Source organism: Miscanthus floridulus, chromosome 11 (genome assembly GCF_019320115.1).
Source record: "Miscanthus floridulus cultivar M001 chromosome 11, ASM1932011v1, whole genome shotgun sequence".
In the NCBI taxonomy this organism is placed as follows: Eukaryota; Viridiplantae; Streptophyta; class Magnoliopsida; order Poales; family Poaceae; genus Miscanthus; species Miscanthus floridulus.
In genome coordinates, this window is record NC_089590.1 from 39,548,387 (window position 1) to 39,559,109 (window position 10,723).

Below are 10,723 nucleotides of genomic sequence, written 5' to 3' on the forward strand. Positions count from 1 at the left end.
CTGCTCTTGGCATTAATTGAGACTTACACAGCTCTGGAAATCTATCTTTTCTCAAATGTAAACAAACCAAATCACCCGGTTCAAGTTTAATCTCTTTTCTACCTTTACTACCAGCAATTCTATACTTTTCATTCATTCTTTCAATATTTGCTTTAGTTGTTTCGTGCAACTTACGAATAAAATCCGCATGCTCTCTAGCATCACTATGTATTCTCTTAGTGGTAGGTAAAGGCAAAAGATCAATAGGAGCACAGGGGTTAAAACCATACACTACCTAAAAAGGACTTATCTTGGTGGTGGAATGTTCCGCCCTGTTATATGCAAACTCCACATGCGGCAAAAACTCTTCCCACATCTTTAAATTGTGCTTCAAAATGGCTCTCACATGGTGGACAATGTTCGATTCACAACCTCAGTTTGCCCATCAGTTTGGGGATGACATGTTGTCGAAAATAGCAGCTTGGTCCTCAATTTATTCCACAACGTGCGCCAAAAATGACTCAAGAATTTTGCATCGTGATCTAAAACAATAGTAAAAGGCATACCATGCAAACGAACGATTTCTTGAAAGAAAAGGTCAGCAATATGAACAACATCGTCGCTCTTATGACAAAGAATAAAATATGCCATCTTAAAAAAACGATCAACCACCACAAAAATAATATCCCTCCCCCTCTTAGTCCTTGGCAATCCCAACATAAAATCCATAGATATATCTGCCCAAGGAGTAGAAGGAACAGGAAGAGGCATATACAAACCATGTGGGTTCAACCGCGACTTAGCTTTTTGACATGTGGCACACCGAGCCACGTACCGCTCTACATCTCGCCTCATCCTTGGTCAAAAGAAGTATGTGGACAACACCTCCCCCGTCTTCTTGGCACCAAAATGTCCCATCAATCCGCCTCCATGTGCCTCCTGCAACAACAAAAGACGAACGAAACCAACTGGAATGCATAGGCAGTTAGCTCTAAACAAAAACCCATCGCTGATTATAAACTTATTCCATGTGCGTTCCTCTCTACAATTATGCAACACATCCTTAAAATAAGGATCAAGCGCATATTGTTCTTTAATGGATTGAAGACCAAAAATCCGGCAATCAAGTTGGGACAACAATGTATATAATCTAGACAAAGCATCAGCAATCACATTATCCTTCCCTTTCTTGTGTTTGATAATATAAGGAAAAGATTCAATAAATTCAACCCATTTAGCATGCCTACGATTCAGATTATTTTGAGAGCAAAGATACTTAAGCGATTCATGATCAGAATGAATAACAAATTCTTTAGGCCACAAATAATGACGCCACGTCTCTAAAGAACGAACAAGTGCATACAATTCTTTATCATACGTGTAATAATTAAGAACAGGACCATGCAATTTTTCACTAAAGTAAGCAACTGGTTTACCATCTTGCATCAAAACACCACCAATGCTAACTCCACTAGCATCACATTCTAGCTCAAAAGTCTTACCAAAATTTGGAAGTTGCAGCAATGGTGCATGTGTAAGCTTGTCTTTCAAAGTGTCAAAGGACTCCTCTTGTGCCTCTCCCCAATGAAACACCACTCCTTTCATCGTCAACTCATGCAATGGGGCAGCAATGGTGCTGAAATCTTTGACGAAGCGGCGGTAGAATCCTGCAAGACCAAGAAAACTCCTCACTTGTGTGACAGTTTAGGGAACCGGCCAGCTCTTTATGGCTTTAATTTTCATCTCATCCACCTCAATTCCCTATGTAGTTACAACATAGCCAAGAAAAGAAACTCGATTCATGCAAAAGATGCACTTCTCAAGGTTACCAAATAGACATGCATCACGTAAAACATTAAAAATAGCACATAAGTGATCCATATGTTCATCAAAAGACTTACTGTAAATCAATATATCATCAAAGTAAACTACCACAAAATGTCCAATAAAAGCTCTTAAAACCTTATTCATTAAGCGCATGAAAGTGCTAGGTGCATTTATCAAACCAAAAGGCATTACTAACCACTCATATAACCCGAATTTTTAGCTGTCGTTGTTTTTTTGGGAAATTTTGACTTTTTTATTTTATTTTTTTGATATTTTTCCTTTACTTAGGAGCACAAAAGAAGTAACCACAGAAAATATGAGCTCAAACAAGTGTAAGACGTGGCCTGTGGAATTTTTAGAAAACTTGCTCAAAATCGACAAAAACCTTGTGACCACGAAAAGAGGATCTTGTGATCACTTTTTGACCAATCTAAAAATTTTGAACCCCAACAACGCAAGGGATGGATGGATCCGAAATTTTTTTTCTGATCGATTTTGATATATGGAACATCAAAATAGGAGTTTGTATGCAAAAACTAGATCAGTTTTAGGAATTGGCTCCGAATTAGAGGACAAAACGGGAATAATGTGCGCAAAACTGGTCACAACAGCAAAGATTTGATGGAAATGATGGGGGAAAACACACGAACTGGACTCTAACACGACCTAACCAGCAACAAGACCTCGACTAGGACACAAACTCAACACGACGGACTCTGAAACTGAAATATGCAAAGGCTATGGCGCGGAAGGTTCTAGGACAGGAAAAATGAGTATGGCACTGGACTATGGAATGAATGCGAAACACTCAAACTAAGGAATAAATGTGAACCTGATGGTATACCTTAGCTTTGATACCACTTAATGTAGACGGGAATCCCGATCTTCCATCAGGTGATGATAACTATCGTTGTGGCGGAGAATGACACACCGCTCCGGCTTCAGATCAAAAGATCAAACCCTGCAATCTTAGCACCATAGCTCCTCTGGTTATCAACCGAGTCATGGACCAGGTTGACCTCACCAAGAAGGCTAATCCCTGCCTGCGCATCGAAGAACACAAGCAAGAACAAGAAAGAACGCAACTAAATTATAGATGAATGATTAATCTCATGAAGTTGAGGTCTCACAAACCGATGAACGGTGAAACTGTTCTTGACAGATTAATCTAAGCAAAACCCGAACCCTAATGGAGGGGTGGTGGCTTTTTATGAAGACTCTAGGGTCGTGCAAGACCCCTGGACGCGCCCCTAATGGGCCCAAACTCGATACATGGTCCAACGGACCAAAAGACGGTGTCGCAGCACCCTGACAGATTCTGGACGCTGACTTGTTTCAACGATTCCTATTGATTCTGAACAGCTTTTGATGTGAAACCACTTGAATTGGCTTTCTTATCAAATTAGCTTTTCATCCATATGTGGATCATCGAAAATGGAGTCCGGATGCGTGCTGGGTGACCAGTTTAAGGCAGACTGGTCCTGAAGGCCGAGGCAGACTCGAATTCTTGTTGGATTAGGCCTCCGGCTTGTGTTGGATGTCCTTGCTGGTCATCATCACCTCCACCACTTCCTCTAAGTCCTTCATGACCCTCTCCAGTGTTCCTAAGAAAGATAACATCATTATATAGTAGTCTATTCTCAAAAGTATGAAAAGTATCGCTTAAGAACGAGCTCACTTCTAAATTGAGTTGTCGCTTTCGAGCCCGGGTCATTGGACCTTGCATGACGGTTGGAGGATCAGTGGGTACCTCTGAAAAAGTGATGTCCTCATCACAGCGAGCACCCAATGGGCGGTGAGCTTCCATTCTCTTCTGCTTGTGGCAGAGGTGAGGCCCCCAAAGATGGTGGCGACCACCTTGTCATGATCCTAGAAAGCATTGTTATTGCCCCCAGGTGGTTGGCGGCCTCCGGCTCTGTCATTGTTGTTGTCATCCGGCTTTTTGGCCTGAAACTCCTTAGCTAAGCCAAGGCAGTCCTTCATCTTATACTTGGCGTTCTTGTGGAGAGGGCACGGGCCGTGGAGGATCTTCTTGTATTGCTCATCATAATTGCGCTTGGCTCGAGGTTCTTCGATGGTGACGATGATGTGGTCTGGTCGGCGGTTGCGATATTGACCAGACTTAGATCCTTCTGGCTGATCAGGGCCGCTGTCCCGATGGTGACTGCGGTCGCTGTGGTGCCGGTCGTCGGGAAGATCGTCACTGCAGCAAGTTGGGCGATGAGTGCCCGCATCCTCATTAAAGCACACCTCAGCTTCCTCAGCATTGGCATACTGGTTGGCGGTCATAATCATCTCGCCAATCCCCGTGGGTGGCTTGCGGTTGAACTTGGAGTGGAGATCACGGTGATGGAGTCCTCGGACGAAGGTGGTGATGACCTCAGCTTCCGTGATGTTGGGAATAGAATTCCTTATCTCAGAAAAGTGTCTAATGTAGCTACGGAGGAGCTCGGACGGATTCTGGTAGATGCGGTTTAGATCATGCTTGGTGCCTGACCGAGTACATGTAGTCATGTAGTTGTCGGTGAAGGATTTCTTCAGCTCTTCCCGGGATCTGATGGAGTCCGAGGCAAGGCTTATGAACTAGTTCATGGCGGTTGGCGTGAGCATGATGGGAAGATAGTTTGCCATGACACTGGTATCTCCTCCGACAACGTGCATAGCAGTGGCGTAAACTTGTAGCCACTATGTGGGGTTCATCCGTCCCTCGTAGGGCTTGACCCTAGTGATTTTGAAGCCACGGGGCCACTGGAGTGTTGGGAGTGCCCTCATGAATGCTAGGGGTCCTTTAGGATTGTCGGTGTCATGATCTGCAGCGTTGCCGACATTGAGTGGCTTGAGAACTGAGTCCGGGTTACTGAACTCTTGCTCGTACTCTTGATGGCAGCGTACTTCTTCTTCATGGTGACCGAAGCGACGCTCGTTGATACATCGTTATGTGTCTCAAAGATTATTGAGGTGCACTCGGACGTCCTGGTTGACCTGCTGGTCATGTTGGCATGGGTGTTTGATGCGGTTGCCCCTAGCTCCCCCCTAGAGGGGTTGTCTATCGTCGTGGTGCTGGTCGATGAAATGACTTGGGCGGCGATTAGATCTCGGCGCGTCTGATCAGCGAATCGAGCTTGTGGAGTATGAAGGTCTCTGATCCTGGTGGATCTTGTTGACCTGGCAGTGCGCCGCTTTAAGCATGGCAGCGACTTTGGTGACCTTTGGTGTCTGCGGGAGCCTAGCGAGTTCATTGGTAGCCACGACCAGGTTGGCGCTTGGGGTCTTGTAGACATCATGGCTGTCAACACAGACAAATTCATCATCGAGGTTGCCGTGGAGTTGGTGTGGCCTTCCTTGCAAGTCAAGCTGAGCCTCGGCCATCGCAAGGGCAACCTCGTTTGCTCGGTGCTGCGCACGATTGACATTCCTGTTGACATGGGTGGCATGGTCCTCCTCGGTTTCCCCTTCCCACGAGGGGCTGTCGACACTGATGTTGAAGATTGCACCCCCACGGAAAGGAGGGAGAGGAAGTTGCTCGACGATGGTCTCGGCGACAGTCTCCGTAGAGCCCTAGGACTTAAAGTCCGTATTCTCCTCCAAGATGGTTTGGAGGGATGCTCCACGGCATCGGCCAACGTGTAGCATGTTGACAACCGGCGGGAGCTGGTCGGTGATCTGGTCGGTGAGAGGATGGACATCTCCAACCTGGTCGGCGAATTTGCCCCTAAGGGCATCTTGATAGGCGGCGACGGTGTTGGTGAGCCCAAAGGGTAGGGCCGTGACCCCTAGAGTTTCCCGAGCAGCCTCCGATTGAGCTGGATCGGAGGGTGATTGGCACTGGACCAGAGTGGTTAGAGCCGATTTTGTGATGGAGAGATAATCGGCGAGCTTCTGACCGACCCGATAGATCGATGCGATCAGATCATCGTTGTTGATTCGCCTCCTCCGGTAGCGGGGGAGCGGGCGGCGAATTGTCACCGAAGACGACCTCGGAGGTGGTTTCGAGACTGGATCTGCAGTCGTATGTGTTGGGGTGATTGGCGCAGCATTGATCTGCACCGGCTCGATGAGCTCTCCGACTCCGTCAGCGTTGATGATCCACGAGATCGATCCGACCGTGAAGATTTGGCCGGGCTGTGGGAGGGACGAGGAGCTTGCGGAATGTACCATCTTGTTTGACATGGAAACAACACGCACACCCCTTCCTGGCGCGCCAACTGTCGACAGAATATCGTCGGCAGTCCTCTGAGGGGTATCCCACGAAGGTAGATTGATCGACAGAGATGCGTGCAATCGAGAACAAGAAGGCAACAGAGACACACGAGTTAGACAGGTTCAGGCCGTCAGTATGACATAATACCCTACTCCTGTGGTCTGGACTGTATTGGCTATCGTATGATATTGCGTGAGTTTGGAGGGGTCCTTGCTCGCCTTATATAGTCCGGGGGGTAGGGTTACAAGTCGGTTAGATCTAGGAGATAACTGAAAAGTAATAACAGATTATAGGAATCATGAGATCATACGTATCCTAACAGATCTTATAGTATCTTCAGGATATCTTCCCGGTATCTTGCAGGAGGCGCCGAGCAACGTCGTGCCCCGCAAGGCTTCGTCTTGTGGGCTGGGCCGCCTCTGGGGGCGTAGCCCATGTGGTCTGCCGTGGGTATCCGGGGTTGTACCCCAACAATAAGGTTCTCATATTCTTTGTTTTGTTGCACAAGAAGAGGGTATTTTTATTTAAACTTTAGTTTTGGAACCCAATATACGAAGGAAAAATTTAGCCATGCCCAGAAATTTCGGCCCTCATTTAATATTGTAGGCACATTTTTTTCTATAACACAGCTAGGCAAATTCTGCTTACCCTCCTGATGGTAGGAACCACAAACCAAACACACCCATAAGCCACAGGGAATGTATTCATGTCAGCCTCACGACAAACCAAAAGTCCAATCAATTTGTAGCTTCGGACCAGTTCGTAGCCGTATGGCACAATCCTATACTAGAACATATCCTGTTAAATTATTGAAATTTGCTAAGTATATAGGTTGACATATTTTTTTTGGGGGGTTGGGGGGGGGGGGTGTTGGGGCGGAGGGTGGAGGGGAAAATATGTCGAATACTTCACAGAAGGATTTGATTGGAAATTTGTGAGGCCTTCATCTCCGGTGACTTATCCTTCTTTTCGATGATGGCCAACTCTGGTGAATTCAGTGTTGGTTAGAGGTGTTAGGGTTGCGTTCGAGGTTTAAGGGGTTTTGTGACTTCCCGGCTATAGAGGGAATGACAAAGGAGGCCTCTGAGCTGGTAGCATGGCGGATGAGAAGACGACAAGGTGGGGCAATGAGGGTGTTGCTCATCAGGCCGCAGGAGAATCCGGCTGGATATATAATGCATGTGGCGGGGAGCTCAGGTCTGTTAAGTTGAAGATGACACGGATTGACGGCGGTGACAAAGATGGAGGTGGTGGAGACAGAGCACTCTTATGAGAGAGGTTGAAGACAGAATAGATTAGTGGCGATGGTTCTTACGCATGGCTGTGAAGGCGGTCCCATGTCGCCGGAGCCGGGCGCAGGAGAGCGTGAGGGCAACGGGAGCAGGAGGTTAAAGGTAAAGCTGTCTACTTATGAAATGGATGGCTGGATGTAAGCCATTGATGCTTCGTTGTCCAGGACAAAAAAATACGGATTAACTCTAACTAAAATCTGTTGACAGATGACTACCAAGACCTCAAAATATTTTGTCACCTTTTGGAATTTCTCGGCTAGAGATCAAACAAAAGACATCCGACCTTTGCGTATAGTGCATCAACCCTTTATTTACTTTATTTATTTCTACCAACATTCTTGTATATCATCCAGTTTACATGCACACAACACACACTCAAGGCCACACCACAACTAGACACGCCAACACACAAACATGTATAGTACTAGTACTAGTCTACAGCCTGCGCCGTGCAGGGACAACTTCACCCTCTGCTGCTCAGCGCACAGTCACAACTCACCCATGCCTGCGCTACGCGAGGAGCCCCCTGGCGATGCGGCCGTCAGCGCCCTGGGGAAAGAAGCCGCCGTGCTGGGCGGGGTTACCGGTGCCGTACACGATGCCGAGGATCTCCTCGGGCGTGCGGTCGTAGGCGAGCGAGAGGTGGTCGCCGGCGATGACGTTCCCCACGGTGAGCCCCTCGGGCCCCAGCTCGGGCGCCACTACCAGGCCCTCGTCCTTGACGCCCCTCCTCCCGAGCGAGTTCCGGAGGTCCGAGATGTGCGCCGTGATCTCCGCGACCCCGACGGCGTAGCTTGCCACACGCGCCGTCCCGTGCTCGTACAGCAGCGTCCGGATCACCGCGTCCTGCGCCGACTCCACCGCCAGCAGCCCCGCCAGCAGCTGCCTTGCAGAACATGCACAGAACATGAATTGTACGCATGACGCATGCACATGCCGTGCCGTGCGATGGCAACTAGCTAGGTGGCGAGTAGAGTGTTCATGCGGTGCACGCGCGTACCTTTCTGGCCTGAGGGGTGAGGAGCCTGGGGTTGGCGCCGACGTAGCCGGTGAGGCCGACGTAGGGGATGATGTAGGAGGCGATGAGGAAGTTGACGCTGTTCTCGTAGGGGTTGAATGGCGGGTCGAGCGTCGTGTTCAGCGCCTGCTCGATGATCTTGCCGAAGTTGGCCGCGCTGATGTCCAGCAACGGCCGCGGGAAGCCCCTCACCGTCTGCTTTATCGCCCTGCATACACGCACGCCGGCCGGTGACATTTCGTTCTCCGGCTGTTACTGTTCAGGTGTTCCGATTATATTTTACCTGAGGTGCCCGACTTCTTGGTAGCAGAACTGGCTGGCGACGTCGCGGATGAATGGGGTGAGGGAGGCGGACTGGCCGCCGATGGAGAGCGGCCCGCCGCCGGTGAGGTTGGCGTCGATGGCGTCGAGGCCGTAGCCCAGAGCGGACCAGCAGAAGAACTCCGTCTCCAGGTACTCCAGGTTCAGCGGGAACTCCAGCAGGTCCACGTCCGACAGCGGCAGCAGCGAGCCGGGGGCGCCGAAGAACCCGCGGTACGGCGGCCGCGCCCACTCGTTGTCCATGTCCTGCGCCTGCGCGCGCGCGAAGGCGCCGCACAGGAAAATCACCACCGTGGCGACCACGGCGACGGACGACGCCGGTGCAATACCCATTGCCGGCGGGCGGCTACGACACTCGATCACTCACGAGCTAGCGGCGACTCGCTAGTAGCTTGATTTGGCAACGCACACGTCAGGATAACGAAGCGATGATGCCTCAGCTGCACGTTTGACTTGTGCTTGTGTGCAGTTAATTGCTCCGGGGACGGGAGGGATCGGTGCAAGCATTTATAGGCGGTGCGGGGCGTGAGCTAGCGTGAGGGGTGGCGGCGCCGTGAGAGTGGCCAATGACGCCATGACGGGGACGGGTAGCCGTGGCGCGCCAAGGTCGTGGCGCGCGGAGGAGTACGTGTAGTGTTGTTTAAACGTGACGGTCGGTTTGTTTTCTTGTTCGAGTTTGGAAGTGGTTGATTCACCTATCGAGAAGCCAGCCAGCGACGCTCCTCGTGCGTATGGGACAGATTTGGTGATATTTTTTTTTGCGAGTTCACGTACAGTTGTGAGACATAAAGATGGTGGATCGATTGGAAGGAAGCAAGATTTTCCTTTGTTGCTACGGTGGCATGTGTGGATGGATATATGCAAATGACGAGAACGGAGCAAGTTAAGCATGCATCGTGAGCTCAAAAAGAAGGGTAGGAAGAGCGTAGAGAAACAAAGTATGATCTACTCCTACTGCAGGAAAAAAGAACAGCATCCTCCAAATATTAGTAAAGCAACAAAAAGTCAAACCATAAGGATATCGATAATGCTTCACGCGGGCGTCCGTCCAACCGAACGCCACGCGCGCCCACTCCGCACTCGCTGTTGCCGTCTTCCCCCACCGCACACTCTACCCGCGCCGCTCGCTCCTCGCTCCCGCTTGTCGCGCGCCCACCCACGCCGCTCGTCCCCGCCCGTCACGCGCCCCACCCATGGCACTACCCTCGCCCGTCGTGCGTGCCGCCCGCCCGGCCATGCCTAGGCCGGTGCTGGTGGTGGTGCTCGCTCGCCGCCGCTGGTGCTGGTGCTGGTGCTGGTGGTGCTCGCGCGTCGTCGGCTCCCACCCCTACGGCTGGAATCTACTGGGGTCGGCCTCTATATTGCAAGCGTATATTTCATGTGTTTCAGAGGTATGTTGCAAGTGTTTCATATGAATGTTGCAAAAGTAGCTCAGGATGTTGCATATGTTGCAATGGCTATACACGTATGTTGCAAGTGTCTGTTCCAAATATTTTATCTATTTGTCAGACGTATGCTGCAAGTGTGTTTATCTGAATGTTACATGTGTTTCACACATATATTGCAGGTGTTTTATATGGACGTTGTATATGTTTTGCAATGACTTTCAAGTGTTTTCAGGTGTATTTTATAAGTGTTTCAGATGCATGTTTCAAGTGTTTTGACCTGTCTTCACATATATGTTGCAAATGTTTTATCTGGATGTTTCAAAAATAGATCTCGGTGTTGCACATGTTTGCAATGACGTCGGTGGATGACCACCACCTTCCACTACCGGAAACCGACACTTTGCCGAGTGCCGGAAACTTTGCCGAGTGTATTATATCGGGCACTCGGCAAAGACGGCTTTGCCGAGTCTTTTTTTCGGCACTCGGCAAAGATGGCTTTGCCGAGTGTTTTTTTCGGCACTCGGCAAAGATGTATTTTGCCGAGTGCCATTTTTTGACACTCGGCAAAATGCGTCTTTGCCGAGTGCCTTTTTTCTGGCACTCGGCAAAGATGTATTTTGCCGAGTGCCATTTCGGCAAAATGCGTTTTTGCCGAGTGCAAACCTTTTTTTTGCACTCGGCAAAGAGGCATTTTGCC

The 10,723-nt window shown here is 49.5% G+C and overlaps 1 protein-coding gene across 2 annotated transcripts; it reads right to left on the reverse strand.

The window, feature by feature from the left end:
- Nucleotides 1–7,671: 7,671 nt before the first annotated feature.
- Nucleotides 7,672–9,083, reverse strand: LOC136494777 (desiccation-related protein PCC13-62-like). 2 transcript variants are annotated; one of them, XM_066490952.1, is made up of 3 exons: nt 8,601–9,083; nt 8,300–8,525; nt 7,672–8,181 (listed from the first exon to the last, which is right to left on the reverse strand). In XM_066490952.1, the coding sequence occupies exons 1-3, from the start codon at nt 8,969–8,971 to the stop codon at nt 7,810–7,812; spliced, it is 969 nt and encodes a 322-aa protein (XP_066347049.1). In that variant the 5' UTR covers nt 8,972–9,083; the 3' UTR covers nt 7,672–7,809. The 2 variants fall into 2 exon arrangements, with proteins under 2 accessions (XP_066347049.1, XP_066347050.1); XM_066490953.1 differs by having other exon boundaries at nt 7,761–8,185.
- Nucleotides 9,084–10,723: the final 1,640 nt, after the last annotated feature.